The following is a 19,952-nucleotide window of genomic DNA, read 5'->3' as shown; positions in this document are numbered from 1 at the left end:
ATAGTTAAGCCCTTGAGAAATGGTGGCTGGTTGTTAATACTAAGAAGAGTCAGCACATGGCAGTGGGAGTAGCACGGGCAAAGGCCCTGAGCCATGAAAGCATGAGTGTTTGTGGGAATGCATGTGCTTGGCATGTGTGGAGCGGTGGACACTTCCTGTGACACGTAGGCTGGAAGGGGTCTGGAGCTGGGTCATGTTAAGGTTCACCCCAGCCTCCCCTGATCCCAGGCGCCTCCCAGAGCTGTGAGTCTCTGCAGTGGGCCTAGTTATTTCTGAGGCCCAGGCTGGAAGGTCATGCCTGTAGAGCAGCAGAGCTGGCTAGAGCCAGAGGTGTCCCCAGGGGACTGGGCCATGGCTGAGCCAGCACCCACTAGGAGCCTGGATGCAGTCAGAGCCAGCAGCCCAGGAGAGGGGTGCTGCTGGAGCAAGAAGCCTCAGAAGGCAGGGACCTCCTGCCACCAGAGGCTCTTTCCCGCCTAAATGTGGGGGAGCCCTGATTCCCATTCCTTTCCAGGTCTTCACAGGGATCTTCACAGCCGAGATGACCTTCAAGATCATCGCCCTGGACCCCTACTACTACTTCCAGCAGGGCTGGAACATCTTCGACAGCATCATCGTCATCCTCAGCCTCATGGAGCTCGGCCTGTCCCGCATGGGCAACCTGTCAGTGCTTCGTTCCTTCCGCCTGGTACGTGGCTGGGCCCAGCAGGGGGCAGGTGGGTGGGGACCCGGGACACCCAGGCACGCCACCTCAGAGGTCACCACTCAGCTACCCCTATGCTGATCTTTCAAGCCTTCACTCAACAGCTATTTGCTAGTTACCCCAGCACTAGTGATGTGGGGGGCACAGAGGTAGGCAAGACAGAAGAAGCTCTCCCTCCCCATGGGGGGACAGTTGGGGTGGCCATTCATCCTGATGATTTGCAAAGCCCTTTAGGGTTCCCCATGACCCCTTTAGTCCTCACAGGATCCCAGGGGAGGAGCTAGTGTCGCCACGTCCCCATTCTGCATAGGAAGAGATAGACCTGGAGAGGTGAAACAATTTCCCAAGGCCACATGGCAAGTAACAGGTGCAGCCAAGTCTGCTGACAGCTCACCTGGATCTCTACCTGCTGGTTTGGGAATCTGTATTTTTGAAACTTTAATGCACATTCAGATTGCCTGGGGATCTTGCTAAACTGCAGGTGCCAATTCATTAGGTCTCAGATGATGTCAAAGCTAAGGTCTGTGGCCCATGCTTGGAGTTCAGAATGTCTGAGAGGTTCAGACATGGGGCCGGAGGTAGGTCAGGGAAGGCTTCCTGTAGTAGGTGGCTTCACTTGAGGCTAGGAGGGCAGGATGGTGGTGGTAGCAAGAAAGAAAGCACGGCCTGTGGGTTCTAATCTCAACTCACTGCCAAGAGCCTAGGGACATAGACAGTTACTCCACCTCTAGGCGTTGGTTTCTTCATTTGTCAAATGAGGTACTAAAAGTGCCACTCTCATGTGGTTATTGGGAGTTCCAAATTAGTTCATTCATCCTAAGCGTGAGGCCTGGTACAATAGGTGTCCAATAAATGCTAAGCACTGGCTCCCTCTCTCTGTGAGGGGAGAAAAATGGAAGCAACTGGGCCAGCCAGGGATGTTTTTTGCTGGTCTGGGAGGATACCTGGTGAGGAAGGGTCTGGATATTCCATGATGGGGGAATCTACTGGTGGTCCCTGATGTGAGACCAAGATGGGTAGGAGGCTTGTGTCAGAACAAAGAGAAGGCCTTGGTTCAGGAGAAGATTGTGGAGCTGTTGCCCTGACTCTCAGAACAGAGTCCAAAGAAACTGCACCCGGGCTATGGAGAGAAACAGGAGTGTGTTCTCTTGGCGAAATGGGGAGAAACAGGCATTGGTGACCTCCAAGGGCACCCTGGGTTTTCAGGGAAGGGGAAAGGGAGGGGAGGGTGTCCATGGGCAGCGGGAGCCAGAGCCCCTCACAAGGCCCCCTCCCTTCCCAGCTTCGGGTCTTCAAGCTTGCCAAATCCTGGCCCACCCTGAACACACTCATCAAGATCATTGGGAACTCAGTTGGGGCGCTGGGCAACCTGACACTGGTGCTGGCCATCATCGTGTTCATCTTCGCTGTGGTGGGCATGCAACTCTTTGGCAAGAACTACTCAGAGCTGAGGCACCGCATCAGCGACTCGGGCCTGTTGCCCCGCTGGCACATGATGGACTTCTTCCATGCCTTTCTCATCATCTTCCGCATCCTCTGTGGCGAGTGGATCGAGACCATGTGGGACTGCATGGAGGTGTCTGGACAGTCACTGTGTCTGCTGGTCTTCTTGCTTGTTATGGTCATCGGCAACCTTGTGGTAAGTGGGCCAGTGGACTAAGACACACTCACTCACCTACGCATCCATTCATCTGCCCAGCTGCCCACCCCCTCAGTCATTCATCTGTTCTTTCACTTACCTTCCTTCCGTTCATCCACTCCCCTCCCTCACCCATCTGTTGAGCCATCCATCCTCCCATCAATCTCTCAACCATCCATCTCCTCATTTACCTATCCTTCCATGTATTTACTCATTCATTCACCCACCCATCTATGCACCTACTTACCCATCCATCCATGTACTTACCATCAATCCATCTATTCATTTACCCATTCATTACTCTATCTCTCATTCATAGATCTACCTCTCCAGCCATCCACCCACTCATCAGTAACCCACCCACCAACTTACCCATTCATCTGTCCACCTCTCCATCAATCGACCTGTCTCCTCAGTTACTAGTATTTCTATCCATGTATCCACTCAGCCAGCCAGCCAGCCATCATTCTCTACTTATTCACTTACCCATACATTGATTATTCATTTATTCATCAACCATCCATCCATCAATCCCCACTCATTCTCACACATAAACACACACACACTCATGCACACATACCCATTCATCCATTTGCCTATCCACCCATCCATTCATTCACAGACAAATCCATCACCCATCTATCCCTACACTCCTTCATCCACTCCTACATCCATCCATCAACCCACGCATCCATTCACTCATTCACCAGTCCCATCCATCTACTCATTTATCCATCCAGCTCTCTACTCAGTCACTTAATGAGCTATCCATTCATCCTCATCGTTCTTTATTTGCTCATTCATTCATTTTCCCACTTGTTTACCTATTTGTTATATTATTTTATATCCATTAACTATTTACTCATCTCATTATTTTGTTAGTTATTCACTGTCAATGATTTATCATCTGGTTCTCAGCTTAAAAAACACTTGCTAAGTCCTCATTGCATGCAGAATGTTGTGCCAGATGCTGTTGGGCATACAGAGGCGAATATGACCCTAATATTGCTCACCAACTTGAGAGTAAGGAGGTGGAATGTTTAAAAGGCCGGAGATAACTCTAAAGCAGATCTGACTGATCAGAGCCATTAAGGGGGAGCCCATGGGTGCTGATCCCCTCCATCTGGGGAAATCAAAGAAGGCTTCCTGGTGGAAGGGGTTTGGCACTCATCTGATAGACGATGTTGGAGAGGGAAGATGCAAGATGAGCCAAGCACAGGTGCAGGCGGGCAATGATCCAGGTATGGGTGGGCCCTGAGGGGTCCAGGCTTTGCTCCCATGACCCCCTGTCTGTCCCAAGGCAAGTGTGTCTTTATAATGTGGAGAATTCTGGAGTTAAGACAGAGATCAAAATCTAAATGCCATAGAAGGGGGCCTTTGGAAGAGTCAAGGCTGAGAGGGGTCAGTGGTTCAGGGAGAAGTCAGTGTCCACTGTGGACATGCATCCACCTTCCTGGGGACTCCCCAGCATCACACCTGCATGGTCTGGTTCCATTGCGCATGATGGGTTCACCGCAGCTCAGAGAGGGGTTTTGGGCATCGTGAGTACTGTGAGCTGCAGATTCCAGAGCCCTTCTCCAGACCTGCCTGCTTTCTCCTCCCCAGTGCCTTGGCCAGGTCGGGGTCGGTCTCCCTTGGGTCCCACAGGTGAAGCTCTGAGAGGAAGCAGGGTGCCCTTCACTCAGCCCCTGGCCCAGCCCCAGGGCTGCCAGACTCTGTGTTCTAAGGAGGATGCGAGTACACGAAGCTCGCAGCCCAGGGCCAGGCTGAGCTGCCCTCACGCACACACAGCCTGCGATTTCCGAGCGGATCTGCCTGGGGATGAGAAGATTAGAGGCTGCTGGAGGAGGGAAGCTCACGCAGCCCACGCAGCCCCCTCCCTGGCCGCCTCAGGAACTGGGCCGCTGCCGGGCGTGGGTGGAAGCAAGATTGCCATTGAAATGGGAAGTGATGATCAGGCAGGGGCTGGGGAGCTGCAGCATGACTGACGGGGAAAGCACTGGAAGCAGCCAGACTTCTGAAGCTGGCAGCAGGGAAGGCCCTAGCATCCTCTGTGGGTGGCAAGGCTGCCCCGGCGCCCCCTGCCCAGCCCCCAGCCCTGCCCGGATGCCTGGAGGTCAGGGGATGTGAGGCCAGGCGTGAGGGAGGGCTGCGGTGGGGGATCCCGGCAGAGGCAGGCCTGGCCCAGGCCAGTGTGGACAGAGGCCAGGGGCTGGGCCAGGGGTCAGTGCAGACAGCGGCTCTGAATCACATCACATGCCTCACCCCCCAGTGACGACATCAAAAAGGCTGCCAGGTGTCAAATGTGATCATCTCTCTGTCGAGATAGAGCAGGAGAGCCCACTTCTTAACCTTTCCATACTGTCCGCATGAATGAGTGTTACTTTTTAAACCAAGGGCAGGTTTCTGAGGCCTGGCACATCAACCTTGCCCACTGCTTTTGCCAGAATTCTCATTCCCAGCTTGCTGACAGGAACATCTCAGGGGCTTGTAAGAAGCCAGAGCAGGGCTTCAGATTGGGTGTCCACCTTCACACACCACCCTGCTGTAGAGGCCCCCATTCAGCTGGACTCCCTTCTGGGAGTGGCTACGGGGGGTGACACAGCCCAAGATGGGCAGCCTGTGTCTCTGGCCCACTGGCCTCGTGATGCTTGCGAGCCAAACTGATGCCTGTGTGGAAAGAGCTCACCGCCGTCTTCAGTTACCCTCCCTGAGATGGATATGGACCAAAGCCCAGTCCCTTGCCACTGGGCAAAAGTTCTCTCTCTCTCTCTCTCTTTTTTTTTTTTTTTTTTTTTTTTTGCTTTTAAGGGACCCACCTGTGGCATATGGAAGTTCCCAGGCTAGGGGTTGAGGAATTGGAGCTGCAGCTGCTGGCCTGCGCCATAGCCACTGCAATGCAGGATCCAAGCCATGTCTGCAACCCACACTGCAGCTCACAGCAACACCAAATACTTAACCCACTGAGCGAGGCCAGGGATCGAACCTACATCCTCATGGACACTAGTCAGGTTCATTACTGCTGAGCCACAATGGGAACTCCAAAAGTTCTCTTTTTTGTCGAGAGCTAAAACTTCCTCCTTGCAGGATGGCTTAGCAACAAACAGTAATCCGGAACCGTTCAAAAACAGAGGGATTTTGCAAACTCCCCCTTAGGGGTCTCAAGTCCATGTCCCCTAATAATTAACTTAAGTAAAGGCGGTGTCTTCTGGCACCTATGAAGACTCAGCCCCTTCCCTGACTCCCTGTAGCACATAGGCCTTAGAGCCAAGGCTGACCCCAGACACCAGCCCCACGTCCCTCCACCCCAGTTGTCTAGTCCTATGCACAGCACCCATCCAGGCACCCCTCACTGCCTGTCTCAGTACCTTCACCCTGAATTAGTCTCAGGTGCCTGAGGGCCGCCACGTGGCCTCTTTCCCTGCCATTGCCCTCTGCTCTGCTCAGTCACCCATGTCCTTCACCTGGAAGGCACAGTTGGATCTGGAGACACAGGTGGAGTATCCTCCACAGCAGGATCCCAAGATGTGAGAGTGGTGAGAGGCTTCGGTGGGGAACTCAGAGGCATGTCACTGCTCCTCCTTCACCAACAGATGCCGAAGCCCCTTTCCAGGAAGCCCCAGTGGGATTCGATCTTGTCGCCAGTGATCCCAGATCGGCTCCTGCCTCCCAGGGAGCACTGCTGTGCTCACCCTGACCCCACTGCCCACCCCCACCCCCCACTATTACTCCCAAGGCAGCAAGGACCTACCTGCGCAGGCATTGACTTGAGATGATCCCACGGTGCTCCCACTGAACCTGGCCCAACACCCAAGAAACCTGAGCCTAAACACCCTCAATTCAGACTGTCTCTGAGCCCTTGGGAGGAGGGATTGATTCTGGCAGTGAAAAGCTGCAAGAGGGACCTCAGTTCCTGTCTTCTTTGAAGAAAGAATGTAACAAAGAAACCAAGATTGTGAAAAAGATAAAAAGTGTTTATTAGAAGCCAAATACAGGAGTTCCTGTCGTGGCTCAGTGGTTAACGAATTCGGCTAAGAGCCATGTGTTTGAGGGTTTGGTCCCTGTCCTTGCTCAGTGGGTTAAGGATCCGGCATTGCCGTGAGCTGTGGTGTGGGTTGCAGACGCAGCTCGGATCCCGCGTTGCTGTGGCTCTGGCGTAGGCCAGGGGCTACAGCTCCAATTGGACCCCTAGCCTGGGAACCTCCATATGCCACAGAAGCGGCCCAAAGAATGGCAAAAAGACAGGGAAAAAAAAAAAGCCAAGTACATGTGGAAAAAAACAAAATACATGTGAAAGAAACAAAGTACCTATGGAAGAAACAAAATAGGTGTGGGAAAGCAAGGAACGTGTGGAAGAAACAGAATATGTGTGGAAAAAGCAAAGTACGTGTAGAAGAGCCCAGGGCGAGTGAGCTGCACGCAGTAGGGGCAGCTTAGCTTGCTTATGTGAGGTCAGTTTACCAAGTTATTTTTTTCTGGCTGGTCACCTCCATAATTGGTCCTGGTGTAGTGTGAGCATCTCTCAGCCAAGATGGATTCCAATTGGCTGCTTTGTCCTTGCCTGCTCCTTTTGTCCTTGCCCTAGACTGAGGGCACATGTATCAGGCAAGTCCCCCTGTCTGCACATGTGTCAGGCAGGGAAATCCACAAGAATGCAACCTGTCAGGGCCCAGTGCTCCCACAGGTAACCCATCTCCAAGCGTCAGCAGGAGACCAGCTGCAGCTGCTCAGCCTGGGGCCTGGCTGCTACCTCAGGGTTAGAATCTGCCTTTTCTTCTACAGCCAGACTCTGTATTCAAGAGTAAAGTAGGTTAAGATGAGGGCCCAGGGTTTGAGGCTCAAGCCACTTGCCTCTGGCGGTCCCAAGGTTTCCCCATCATGGCCCCGAGGCTGAGCCCCCAGGGCATGACGTTGTCTCCACAGGTCCTGAACCTCTTCTTGGCTTTGCTGCTCAGCTCCTTCAGTGCAGACAACCTCACGGCCCCCGATGAGGACGGGGAGATGAACAACCTCCAGCTGGCCCTGGCCCGCATCCAACGGGGCCTGCGCTTCATCAAGCGGACCACCTGGGACTTCTGCTGTGGGCTTCTGCAGCGGCGGCCTCAGAAGCCCGCGGCCCTCGCCACCCAGGGCCAGCTGCCCAGCTGCATCGCCACCTCCAGCCCTCCACCACCCCCAGAAGCAGAGAAGGCACCACCGGCCCGCAAGGAGACACGGTTTGAGGAAGGCCAACGGCCAGGCCAGGGCACACCCGGGGATCCAGAGCCCGTGTGTGTGCCCATTGCCGTGGCCGAGTCTGACACAGATGACCCAGAGGAAGATGAGAACAGCCTGAGCACAGAGGAAGAATCCAGCAAGCAGGTGAGCCCCCTACCCACCCCCCACGACCCTGCATAGGTGCAGCATCTGCTACTGTCCAGGGTCCAGGGCTCTGTCGTCCATGGACCCCAGTCTCAGAGCAGCTACCCCAGCAAGGGTGGTCTGGAGGGCGAAGACGGGCCATCCGCCAAGAACCAACCTCGTGGAGACATGCAGAAACTGGCTCTCAACACTCTCTCCCCAGCCCAGCCCAGCCCAGGAGGGCATCTGGGGAGGGCCTGCTGTTTGTCAGTCATCTCCTGGCTGGTCACAGGCACCTGACTGTACAGAGAGGGAAACTGAGGCACAGCAAGGGAGAGACTTGCTAGGAGATCCTCGTACATCTGGGACAGAGCCAGCACCCCTGGCCCTAGACCCCACCCTGACCTTGTCCCCTCCAGGACTAAGAGGGTAGAATGTCTTGGTGAGGGAAGAGTGTGGCCTCCTGACCTCCCCTCTGCCCCTTCCCCTCCTCCCAGGCTCGGCGCTAATTCTGAGATTTAAAAATAAGCATCCCTAAGATGGCAAGTGTCAGAGACAGCACTATCTTATCTCCCAACCTGTTATTTTTAACACGTAGGACTAGAGTCTGGACAAAAGGGATGGTGCCCCCCACCCCCACCCCAACCCTGGCTCCCTCGATTTTCTCATGGCCTAAGCCAGGCTCAGATGGCTTCTCCCTAGGTCTTAGGGCAGACGGTGGGGACCAGTTCTCTGTTTCATTGGGCCCCTCCTGGCCGCTTCCTCGGGACCTGCCCTGGGTGAGTCTGGCTGAGAAGAGCAGCTGCTCCCCTGCATGGAATTTGATCTGAGGCTCCAGGCTTGGCTCCACATCCTCCTGCCTCCCTGTGGTCCCAGAGGCCAGTTTCTGCCCTTTTAGCCAGGATGGGGGACGGCCACAGTGTCGGCTGGGGGAGGGGAGCATTGGCGTCGCTAGGACCACGGCTTCCAATTAGCTCCAGAATGCTCCCAGCACAGGAGTGGAATTCCGGTTGCCCCTCCTTTTCCTCCACCTTTCCTTCTCTTGAGCCTGTTGGTCCTGGCTCCCTGGGTGTGTGTGTGTGTGTGTGTGTGTGTGTGTGTGTGTGTACATATACATGCTCGCTCGCGCACACACAAGCAAGTAAGCTGGGGTGCCATGGGAACTCCTGGGCAAAGTCAGCACGTCTTTCCTAAGTGGAGCTGCCAGCATCCTGGGAGCTGAGCATCACTGCCCCGGTGCGCCCTGCAGGGAGTGGGAGGAGGGGGAGGTTTGTGCTGGGCAGGCCCGGGGCTTGACTGGCTTTAGACCTACCTAAAGCTACCTGGACCTACCAAGAGCCTCCCTCAGCCTCAGGACCCCTGAGGCAAGGGGTCATCAGTGCAGTGAAACAGTGCCCCAGCTGGACAGGAAGAGCCTGAAGCAGAGCCAGGGTCCTGGAAACACTCTGGCTGGGTAGCTCACGGGCTGGGGGTCTCTTCAGCAGGAATCCCAGCCTGTGTCCGGTGGCCCAGAGGCCCTCGCAGAGCCCAGGGCCTGGAGCCAGGTATCAGAGACCACCTCCTCCGGGGCCGAGGCCAGTGCAACTCGGGCAGACTTGCGGCAGCAGCGGAGAGCAGAGGCCTCGGCCCCAGGGTTCAGTGAGGTAACGCACACCTTTGTCCCTAAAGCCAGTGGGGCACTGCTATGGGGGCTGGAGCCATGAGAGGCACTGGGCACAGGCCTGCATTTACTGTCACAGCCAGTGTGGGAAACCCATCTGCAGAGGGGAGCATGGGCAGCCCTGTCTTAACAGGGGAGGGATGGCGTGGGGCCCTAGGCCGTGGGGAATATCTGGAAGCAGCCTGCCTAGGACCATGAGGCAGGACTAACCCCAGGCCTCTGCGTGTTCACCCTCTCCTCACTCGGTTCCTGTGCTTTGGTGCTGTTGGCAAATGTTTGTCCTGTGAATCAGCCGGTCCCAGGGGACCGTGGGGAACTCTGAGAACAAGTTCTTGGCATGAGCCTGAGCCATCAGCTGCTTCTCACCTGGACAGAGGCAGAGGCTCAAACATGAGGCCTGCTGGGGGGGGGTGGTGTTCTGGACACAAAAGGGGTTTTAATTTTAAATTTGCTACCAACACTTTAAAAACCCAGAAGCTTTTATGTAAAAAAAAATCTGGATTTCTGGCTTCTCTTGAAAAAAAAATTGGAAGAAGGAGTACCCGTTGTGGCTCAGCAGAAATGAATCTGACTAGTGTCTTTGAGGACACAGGTTCAATCCCTGGCCTCCCTCAGTGGGTTAGGGATCTGGCGTTGCTGTGAGCTGTGGCGTAGGTCACAGACGTAGCTTGGATTCCATGTTGCTGTGGCTGCAGCTCCAGTTTGACCCCTAGCCTGGGAACTTCCATATGCCACAGGTACAGCCCTAAAAGAGACAAAAAAAAAAAAAAAAAAAAAATATATATATATATATATATATATATATATATATATATATATATATTGAGAGAGAGAGAGAGGAAGAAAAACCACCCTGCTGGAGACAAGTGGGGATAGCCTTCTTGACTCTGGAGGGAAGGTTCAGGTTTGCCACATCCCACCTGCCTGCCTTCATTTCATCACCTGCCTGGCCCTGGAAGCTTTTGCGTTTGCAGCCCCTGAGCTAACTGGACTATGGCACTGCTGACTACACCCGCACCCGTGCCCCACCCCCATCTGCCAAGTGCTGGGAAACATGGAGGTCACGTGTTCAGAGCAGCACTCAGGGTCCCTTGTCCTGCAGCCCGACCTTGGCCCTCTGTCTAGTAGCTGTGACATGGTTCAGCAGAACATTTCTCCTTTGCTTTGTTCCTGTCATGGGACAGGCCCGCGGGAGGCTTTACAATCATGGCCAGTTTGGGAGTACGAGGGCCTGGTAGAGGCATTGTCCTGATTGTTCAGGTCATGCTTCTCCCCCTGGAGGGTCTGACACACCAAGGCCTGTGGGAACAGGAGACACAGGAGGGGTGGAAGGTCACAGACCAAAAGGGTTCCTGTACCAGAATGTTGACCTTTGAACGCATTTTGTAACATCATCACCTCTTCGAATCAGCCCATGATGGGACCTAGAAAAGGGAGCGCGAGGTAGCCTGGGGCTTTCCTGGAAGAAGGACCCCCTCATCTCATCTGCAGTGGGATCCTGACAACTTGTCCTCCTGCGTGACAGCCCAACACACTTTAGGCAGCTTGTGTCCAAAAAGAAAAGCCACGTGGAGATCTCTGGCTGTGCCCTTTCCAGCTCAATACCACACAGCAAAGTTGGGCAAAGGACGTGACCTTCAAAGCCCTGGGGAACCACCCTGTGCCCAGGAGCGTGCTCTACCTTGTCACAGGGATCCAGCCCTTCCTTATGGCAGACCTCAAGGTTAAAGAGGACTTTGAGACGGCGGAGGAGTGAATCATGGAAGGAAGAGAAAAGCAGAGCTTTGAGAGCAGAGGCTGCCCGAGAACTCAAACCAACTCACCCCAGGTGGAACGGAGCCTGAGCGGCATGAGGCTGGCCAACTGAGCTAGGGTGCGTAGACGTGATCTGAAGCAAGTGACGCCTTCCTTTCCTTCACAGAACCCTCTTCCCCACCATACTTGTCATTAAGGTGAGTTCCTGGAAGCAGAGCCAGGGTCCAGCTTCCTGTGAATATGATTCATTGAAGAAATGCTCCCAGAAGAGACCCAGAAGGAAGTGAGAGAAGCAGGATGAGGCAAAAGAAGCAGCTCTGAATGCCGTGCTGGCTGGATTCCAGCCTCAGCTTGATCTTCTCCATATCAGTTGGTCCCTAGGTGTCAGCCACCTGCCTTGGGTTGTAGCCACCAAGCCATTTCTGGGGATGGCAAGTCCATGACTAAAGACACTTTTCTGGAGAAAGGGCCAGCTAAATAGTACTCATGGCACCTGGGGATGCATGCACTGGCCCAGCAAGGGGAACAGGGAAGAACTACAGCCCCTTCTATATGCTGGTGTCCACACATGACACACCATAAGGGCACCTGCACACATCTCTATAATCACGTTGTGTAAGATTAGGGTGGCTGAACATTGCAAGGCCAGGCGGGGCAAGTTCCTGCACCTTCTTGCTCCTGCTCCAGGCCCTGCACTTCTCATCAGACCCCAGATGAATTGAGCAAGAAATGAAGCCTGGGTTGCTGCCCTGTTCTCTGCATGTCTGACCTCGTGCCTGTGTGTGCCTGTGATTCTGGTTCTGACTCCGTGCTGGGTGTGGCTTGCCTGTTTCCTCTGCGTGCACCGAGTTCCTACTATGTGTCTGTGTCCCAGTGTGTGTCTGTGTTGCACTCTGTCTGTTTTACTTCCACCTGGGTGCCTTCCCCATTCCCAGGGTTTTCCTAGGACCCTTCCTCCACTCCCACACCCCAGACCCAGACCCCAGCAGACCAGAATCACAGACCCAGGAGCCCTAAGGTCCAGCCTTTACGGCAGGTTCCCATCCACCCAGGCTCAGATTCCCCAGGTACACAGTGGAGGGTGGTCTGGGCACCTCCACTCCCAGAGCTCCAGCCTCCCCCAGACTCTGGGTCCCAAGGCTAGAGGCTGCTCCTCAGCCCACACTCATGCCCTGCACACCCTGCCCCATGGTCCTGCCCACAGACACACGAGGACAGCTACTCTGAAGGGAGCACAGCAGACATGACCAACACTGCGGACCTCCTGGAGCAGATTCCTGACCTCGGAGAGGATGTCAAGGATCCAGAAGACTGCTTCACTGAAGGTACTGCCCTGGGGGGCCGAGGGCCTAGCCTCAGCCCTGCACAAAGCGGCAGGTGGACACACACCTCATGAGGGGCACAAGGCTACGTTGCACCCCACTCTGACCTGGATGTCTGCCATCCCTTCCCATTTCTTGAGACCCCTGGGGGCCCCTCCACCTGCCCCTGACATGAGTCATGGCAGGGTGCCCATAATGTGCTAGGCTGGGCAGCTCTGGGGCGGTGGCATGACCGTGTGCCCCCATGGCAGCAGGGACTGGGTCGAGTTCTCCCTGTCCCCTCAGGCCCTAACACAGTGCCTGGCATGTGGTAGGCCCCCTGCAAATACTTGAGGTGGGTGTGGCATGTGGCTGTGCTGGTGATTGGCATCTGGAGTTTTTATGGTGTATGTGGAGGGCAGCTGGGGATAAAATGAGGGTTTGCTCTCCACGTGGCACATCATTTGGGGCTATCAGTAAGGAGTTTGCCCTTCCCAAGGCTCAGACACTGCAAACATCAAGAAAGTCCAGAGACAGAGCATCTCAGGGCATTCCGGATCATTCTTCCAAGGGGAGCATCTCCTAGATAAGCACAGGAGAAGCTAGAGCCCATCCCAACCCTAGCCTTGCCCATGCCCAGATCTGCCAGGCCCTTCATCTCCTTTCTGGTTGTCTGGTCGATCCAGCCTCTCAGCGGGGTTCCTGCTGCATGTAGGCTCCTGAGGGCAGCACCTATAGTCATCCCTTCCCTGCCCCCATCCCTGCCATGGCCATGCCCACTATGTTGCCCAGTTCATTACCCATCATTATAACTTCTTTCAACCACCCTACTTTCTGCCATCAGATGTGGGCATTTTCAGGTCCTGAACTGGGCCTGACCCCTCTCCGCCCTTCCTCCCCCATAGGCTGTGTCCGACGCTGTCCCTGCTGCACTGTGGACACCACGCAGGCCCCAGGGAAGGTCTGGTGGAGGCTGCGCAAGACCTGCTACCGCATCGTGGAACACAGCTGGTTCGAGACGTTCATCATCTTCATGATCCTGCTCAGCAGTGGAGCGCTGGTACCCTCCTGGGGATGTGTGGTTGGGCAGGGAGGGATGGAGCAGGAGGGGAGGGTAGCGACAGGAGCCCTCCAGCTAGAAAGCCAAGTCAGAAACTGGGGCAGAGCCTCTGCTGAAAATGCACTCCCCCAGGGCTTCAGATCAGGACCATCTCACAAACTCAATATATGCGTAGCACAAATGGAGGTCAGAGCAGAAAGGGCTCACAGAGGTCATCCGTCCAGGACCCCTTGTTCCACAAAGGGAAATGATTTGCCCAGATCACACTGCATAGCTGATAGAGGTCACAGGTCACCAGTCACCAACACCCAGGCCCTGGTGACACACCCACCTGCACACAGCATCAGACCCTCCATCAGACTAGTTCAATGCAATTAATATGGGCTGATATTATACTGGTAGCGCCACTCATTCCATGTCTTCTGGGGCTCCAGGCCAAGCTATGTAGTTCACACATTATCACATCTAATCCCCACAGCAACTCTTTGTAGAAACATTAAGTAACTTGCCCAAAGCCCCACCACTCACAAGCAGCAGATGTGGCATTTGAGCCCAGAGAATCAGATTCCAGAGCCCTTTGTCTGGACTTTCCATTTGTGCAATAGATCTTTACTGAGTTCTCTTTGTATCTACCAGGCCTATGAGCCATGGAGGAGCAATAGGAGGAAGATGCCCCAGCACTGCCCTCAGGGGCTCCCATTCTAGTTGGGAAAACCAGATTCAGCAGGTTTGAGATAGTCAGAAATCAGCTTGAGAGAGCTGAGCAAGAATGGAGTAGATGACTCAGCGTGATGGGAGATCAGAGAGAACTCAGGAGCAATCAGGAAGACTCCCTGAAAGAAGCGGATGGAGCTGGGCTGTGGAAAACAGGGAGGTTTGGTGAGGCCAGGAGGAGCAGTGAGGTTCTCCAAGGATGCCCCATCTGGTTCCCAAGCACCTTACACTGATCTCTAGAAGGAGATGGAAGAGCCCTGGAGAGATTTGTGGAAGGTGCTGGTAAGCAGGGAGAAGGGTGATGAAGAAGGCGGAAGAAATAGAAACTTTCCTAGCCCAGAGGGAGCAAGCACCTGATGTTCTTGGGGAGATGAGACCCCCATGGTTGAGCAACTAACTAGGAATGCTTTGGACTCTAGAGAGGAAGAGGGCCACTCTGATCCCAGGCTGTATGCCTCCAGCCCATGCTGCCTCCTGTGGGGGCATGCCATGGGAGGCACTGCAGCTGTCACTGCTAAACCTCTGGGCCTCCCACCCCACCCTGTACTGTCCTGCCTCTGTTCCAGAGTCAGCCTGGAGCCATGGCTTGCAGGCTACATGCTGTTTTACCATTGGCAGCTTGAGCCAAATCTCTGTAGGCTTCAGAGAAGGAGGATTTGACAATATGTTAACGAGTGTTGTTTTTAAACAGCCACAAACAAGGGCAGCCAGAGCCATTCAGTCTGGGCTGTGGAGGAAAAGCTCAGCCTGGCATAAGTGAGGAGGAGTTTTGGCAAGTGAATGGTGAATCTCATCAGGGTAGACAGCCAAGCACTGTTTAAAAAAAAAACAACAAAAACCCACATCAATGATATATTGAGAAAAAGAAGTCTGTGTTATTTAAAGTTATAAACTTGTTTAACAGAAAGCAGACTATATATCACTTCCAAATTGCTGAAGGGAAATTTTTTTAAGAACACAGGGATTTTGCAGCAAAAGATAGGGGAAAAAAGAAGGAAAAAGGAAGCATTAAATTAGGAAACAAAATAATATGGAAAAGGCAAGATCAAACATATGTTTTAATAATAAATGTAACTGGACAAAATTGATCTTTTAAAAAAAAGGACTCTAAATAAATTGGGGGAATAAAACCCAGCTATGTGTTCTTAAATGACAAACCTGAGACACTGTGACTCAGAAATATTAAAAGTGAGGAGTTCCCATCATGGCTCAGTGGTTAACAAATCCGAGTAGGAACCATGAGGTTGCGGGTTCGATCCCTGGCCTCGCTCAGTGGGTTAAGGATCCGGCCTCGCTGTGAGCTGTGGTGTAGGTCACAGACGCGGCTCAGATCCTGCGTTGCTGTGGCTCTGGCGTAGGCTGGTGGCTACAGCTCCGATTCAACTCCTAGCCTGGGAACCTCCATATGCTATAGGAACAGCCCAAGAAATGGCAAAGACAAAAAAAAAAAAAAAAAAGAAATATTAAAAGTGAAATAATGATATAATAGGCAAATGCAAACATTGGCAACAAAAATCAGAGTATTCTTATTTGTTAATGTCAAACAAGGTTGAATTCCAGGTAAAAATCTTGAGATAAAACAAAGATAAGGAGTTCCCATTGTGGCTCAGTGGTTAACAAATCTGACTAGGAACTATCAGGTTGCAGGTTCGATCCCTGGCCTCGCTCAGTGGGTTAAGGATCTGGTGTTGCCATGAGCTTTGGTATAGGTCGCAGACTCAGCTCGGATCTGGCATGGCTGTGGCTGTGGTGTAGGCCGGTAGTTGTAGCTCTGATTGTACCCCTAGCCTGGGAACCTCCATATGCCATGGGTGCAGCCCTAGAAAAAGACAAAAAAAAAAAAAAAAAAACTGCGGAAAAAATAAAACAACCTATAATTAAAGTACAATTATTACGAACATATTTTCTTTGGATTTCATAGCACTTACATAAAGCAAAATCAGGAAAAAATGGTAACAGTGCAGTAGTACAGTGAGATGGTACCACACTTCTCTAAATTTTATTGGGATTTTTTGACTTAAAATAATGTATTAGTTTCAGGTGTTCAGCAAAGTGAGTCAGTTATACATGTAAATATATTCATTCTTTTTACCCATAATAGGGTATTACAAACTATTGAATAGATTTTCCTGTGCTATATGATCTGTTCTTTTTATTCATCTATTTTTACAGTAGTGTGTATGTTATTCCTACTCTCCCAATTCCTCATTTCCCTGATGGTTTCACCTATGGTAACCATAAGGTTGGTTTTGAAATCCGTGAGTTTGTTTCTGTTTTATATATATGTTATTTTACATCATTTTTACTATATATAAAAATATAAGTGATATCATATGATATTTGTCTTTCTCTGACTTACTTCACTCAGTATGATAATCTCTAGGTCCATGCATGTTGCTGCAAATGGCATTATTTCATTCTTTTTTTATGGCTGAATGATATTCTATTGTATATATGTGCCACATCTTCCTTATCCATTTCTCTGATGATGGACATTTAGGTTGCTTGCCACACTTGTATTAGTTCTTAAGAAATCAAATAGAATCTTGGAAAGCTGCAAAAGATTAGTGAGAGTGACATTCTTTTCCTATTTGTAATTTTAAAGGAAATTGTTCTTATGTTTCACTGTTAAGATGTTATCTATAGGCCTTATTTTGTAGCTAGACTATCTGTTTCAAAACAATTGTTTTGTTAGTTTGATTAGAGTTTTTATCTTAATGGATGTTTGATTCTATTAAATGACTTTTTATTTCATATATGAAATGAAATATAAAAGTAGCACAAATGTGCAGTTATTCGCATGATTAAATAAGGTGATCAATGTTAAGCACTTAGGATAATGCCTAGTAATTAATATTAGCTACCGTATACATAGTAATTGCAACGGTGGTGAATGGCAATTGCTTTTGAGATTGTCCATTAATTTGGTTTTTTAATAGTTAGCCTTTAATCATTTGTGCAGAATGTTTTCATAGATGAATATCTCAATCAGAAGAAACAGCCCACTTTTGTCAATGACAAACATCTATTTTATTTTGAAAGAAAAATACTTTTAAATATATTTTAACAGAGGTTGTATTTACTATTTGATTGTGAATAATAAAGGATTTTTCCCCATGAACAAAAAAAAAAAGAAATCAAATAGAAAAGACAAGAAGAGAATAAGAAATCTAAAAATTATGTATAGTCAATAAATTTGATATAACCTAATAATAATAAAATAATAAATAACACTTAAAAGTACTCACTATGTGCCAGGCCCTATTATAAAATTTTATAAATATTAATTCATTTAATTGTCATAATAGCCCTGTGAAAAAGGACTATTTTACAGAAGAGAAAACTTCTAGATGTAGCAAAGATAGAAAGATTAAAAGAAAAAAAAAACTTAGAAATGTAAATGTTATTCTTAAACTTTGGATCAACCAGAAAAATGGTTCTGTGGTTGGCTCACAGGTGTTCATTTCATGGATATAAATAAATAAAATAAAGAGACTATTCATGGACAAAATATGACAGTAAATCAAACTTTATGATTCAACCAGTTTTGTCCACCTGAAATCTAGAAAAAATAAGAAAGGAAAAAAAGATGTAGAGAAAAAGCTTTGGGGGAGGGAAGAAACTAGAAAATAACGAAATTGGTAATACTTGATGTGGGATGCAGCCAAAGCTGTAATAAGAGTAAAAGTCATAGACTTAAGCATTTTCATTACTAAATAGAACATAAATTAATTATTTAACTTAAGGAATTATAAATATAACAACAAAATCTTAAGGAAAGTAAAGGAAGTAATTAATAAAAGAAAAATACAAATTAATGAATAAGAAAATAAACGGTAAAACTGATAAAATTCCAAAGCTGATTCCTTGAAAAATCAGAATAGTCAAATAAACCATTAGCTAGTCCAATCTCTTATATCTCCAAGACTGGATTTTTCATGTTCCCAAGAAAGAAAATAATTTCAATCCTATTTAAAATTTTCTACTATGTGAAAAAGATATAAAATCTATAAATTATTTTTTATGAAAGGTAAAAAATGCTGATTTTTAAAAACTTTAAAACCACAGACCAGTTTTCATATTGTACACTTTCAAATAGTAATGCAAAAATCTTAAAATACAGGCAAGCAGGATCCAGTAAAATATTTAAAAGATTAAGTGAGTCATAGCTAGGTATATCCTAAGTCAGAATGGTGCCGTATTAGGAAATCTATTTATATGAGTCAGACAAAAATGAAAAACCATATAATTATCTCAATGAATGCCTGATTTTTAAAACTTTGTTAAGAATAGTAATAAAATATATTCCCTTAACTTAGTGAAAAACTTACTTTCAAATTAACTTCTACCATCATCATTAGTAGTAAATCAATGGAAACGTTTTTATTAGAGTCAGGAATAAGAAAAGGATGATTTAACTACCTTCTAACTGGTTTTCGTATGATATAAAACACACAGTATAAAAACTGGATGAGAATTATTGAAGTATAAAACGAGTTTAAAATAATAGAAGTATATCATTACTTATAGATAGTGATTGCTTACAAAATTTAAAACCTATTAAAAACATTATATAGCCAGTTATAAAACAAATATACTGTTGTAATTCAACTATATTCTAATAAAATTTAAAAATATATACATATGTATTAGAGTTCCCTTGTGGTGAAGCAGGTTAAGGATCTAGCATTATCACTGTAGTAGCTTTGGTCGGTGCTGTGGCTCAGGTTCAATCCCTGGCTTGGGGACTTCTGTATGCCATGGGTGCAGCAAAAAACAAAAGAAACTAAAACTAAAACAAAATATATAAATAATTACTGCTGTTGTTGTTTTGTTTTATACTAACAGAAACCATTTAGTAATGAGTAACATTGCTCCAGTAGTCCTTACATGTCAGGCACTGTAGCCATAAAATAACTGGGAATAAATATAATATGAAATGTTTAAGAGGTACATGAAGAAAACTATTAAACTTTCCTAAGGAATGTAAAAAAAAGAGAAACAAATAGAAAAACACACTATAAATATACACTGGCCTTGGGCAGAAAGACTATTAGTTCCTAAAATAGTTAATAAACACAATGCAGTAATACATTTCTAATATTTTAAAGGGAATTTGACAAAATATTGTTAATTTTATCTTTAAAATTACACAAAATGGCCAGGAAAATTTGTGACACTAATTCAGGAAGAGACCAAGGGAACAATAGAACCACACAGAGGTCTGAAGTAGATTTAAGCAAATATAGACATGTAGTAAATGATATAGTCAACTTCTTCTCTGTAAACTTACTTATTTTTTATTTATTTATTTATTTTGCTTTTTAGGGCCTCACCCACGGCATATGGAGAATTCCTAGGCTAAGGGTCAAATCGGAGCTACAGTTGCCGGCCTATACCACAGCCACAGCCACCTGGATCTGAGCCACATCTGTGACCTGCACCACAGCTCATGGCAACACTGGGTCCTTAACCCACTGAGTGAGGTCAGGGATTAAACCCGTGTTCTCATGGATACTAGTCAGGTTCATTAACCACCTATCCACGACGGGAATTCCATACTACTCTGTAAATTTAAAGTGGATTATTTAATAAAGTGTAGGACACGTGTCAAGACTCTCTGAAAAATAATATTAAATAGATATTTGCTCTTTACTAAAATATATTACATTATTTTAACTGTAATATAAAACAGTGAAACCGGAAAATTTAAAAAAAAAAAAAAAAAAAAAAAAGAAAGAAAGAAAAGAAAGGTCATTTTTCCTAGCCTTTGAAGAGGC

General features: G+C 48.8%; 1 protein-coding gene across 19 annotated transcripts in view; it reads left to right on the top strand.

Moving 5' to 3' along the window:
• Window positions 1-19,952, top strand: part of SCN5A (sodium voltage-gated channel alpha subunit 5) — a 134,521-nt gene that overhangs the window by 86,873 nt on the left and 27,696 nt on the right. For 7 of the 19 annotated variants that reach the window (XM_084987708.1, XM_084987707.1, XM_084987706.1 and 4 more), the window contains 6 exons: window positions 515-688; window positions 1,986-2,342; window positions 7,266-7,703; window positions 9,164-9,325; window positions 12,302-12,422; window positions 13,304-13,458. In XM_084987708.1, the coding sequence (XP_084843834.1) occupies window positions 515-688; window positions 1,986-2,342; window positions 7,266-7,703; window positions 9,164-9,325; window positions 12,302-12,422; window positions 13,304-13,458 (1,407 nt within the window). The remainder of the gene's footprint in view (window positions 1-514; window positions 689-1,985; window positions 2,343-7,265; window positions 7,704-9,163; window positions 9,326-12,301; window positions 12,423-13,303; window positions 13,459-19,952) is intronic. The other 12 variants (XM_084987718.1, XM_084987717.1, XM_084987716.1 and 9 more) reach the window with 2 other exon arrangements.

Source organism: Sus scrofa, chromosome 13, assembly GCF_054392235.1.
Source record: "Sus scrofa isolate SSC_HxYL_T2T_F1_AM1 chromosome 13, Sscrofa_HxYL_maternal_Yorkshire_Landrace_v2.0, whole genome shotgun sequence".
NCBI lineage: Eukaryota > Metazoa > Chordata > Mammalia > Artiodactyla > Suidae > Sus > Sus scrofa.
This window is presented reverse-complemented; position numbering and strand designations above follow the sequence as displayed.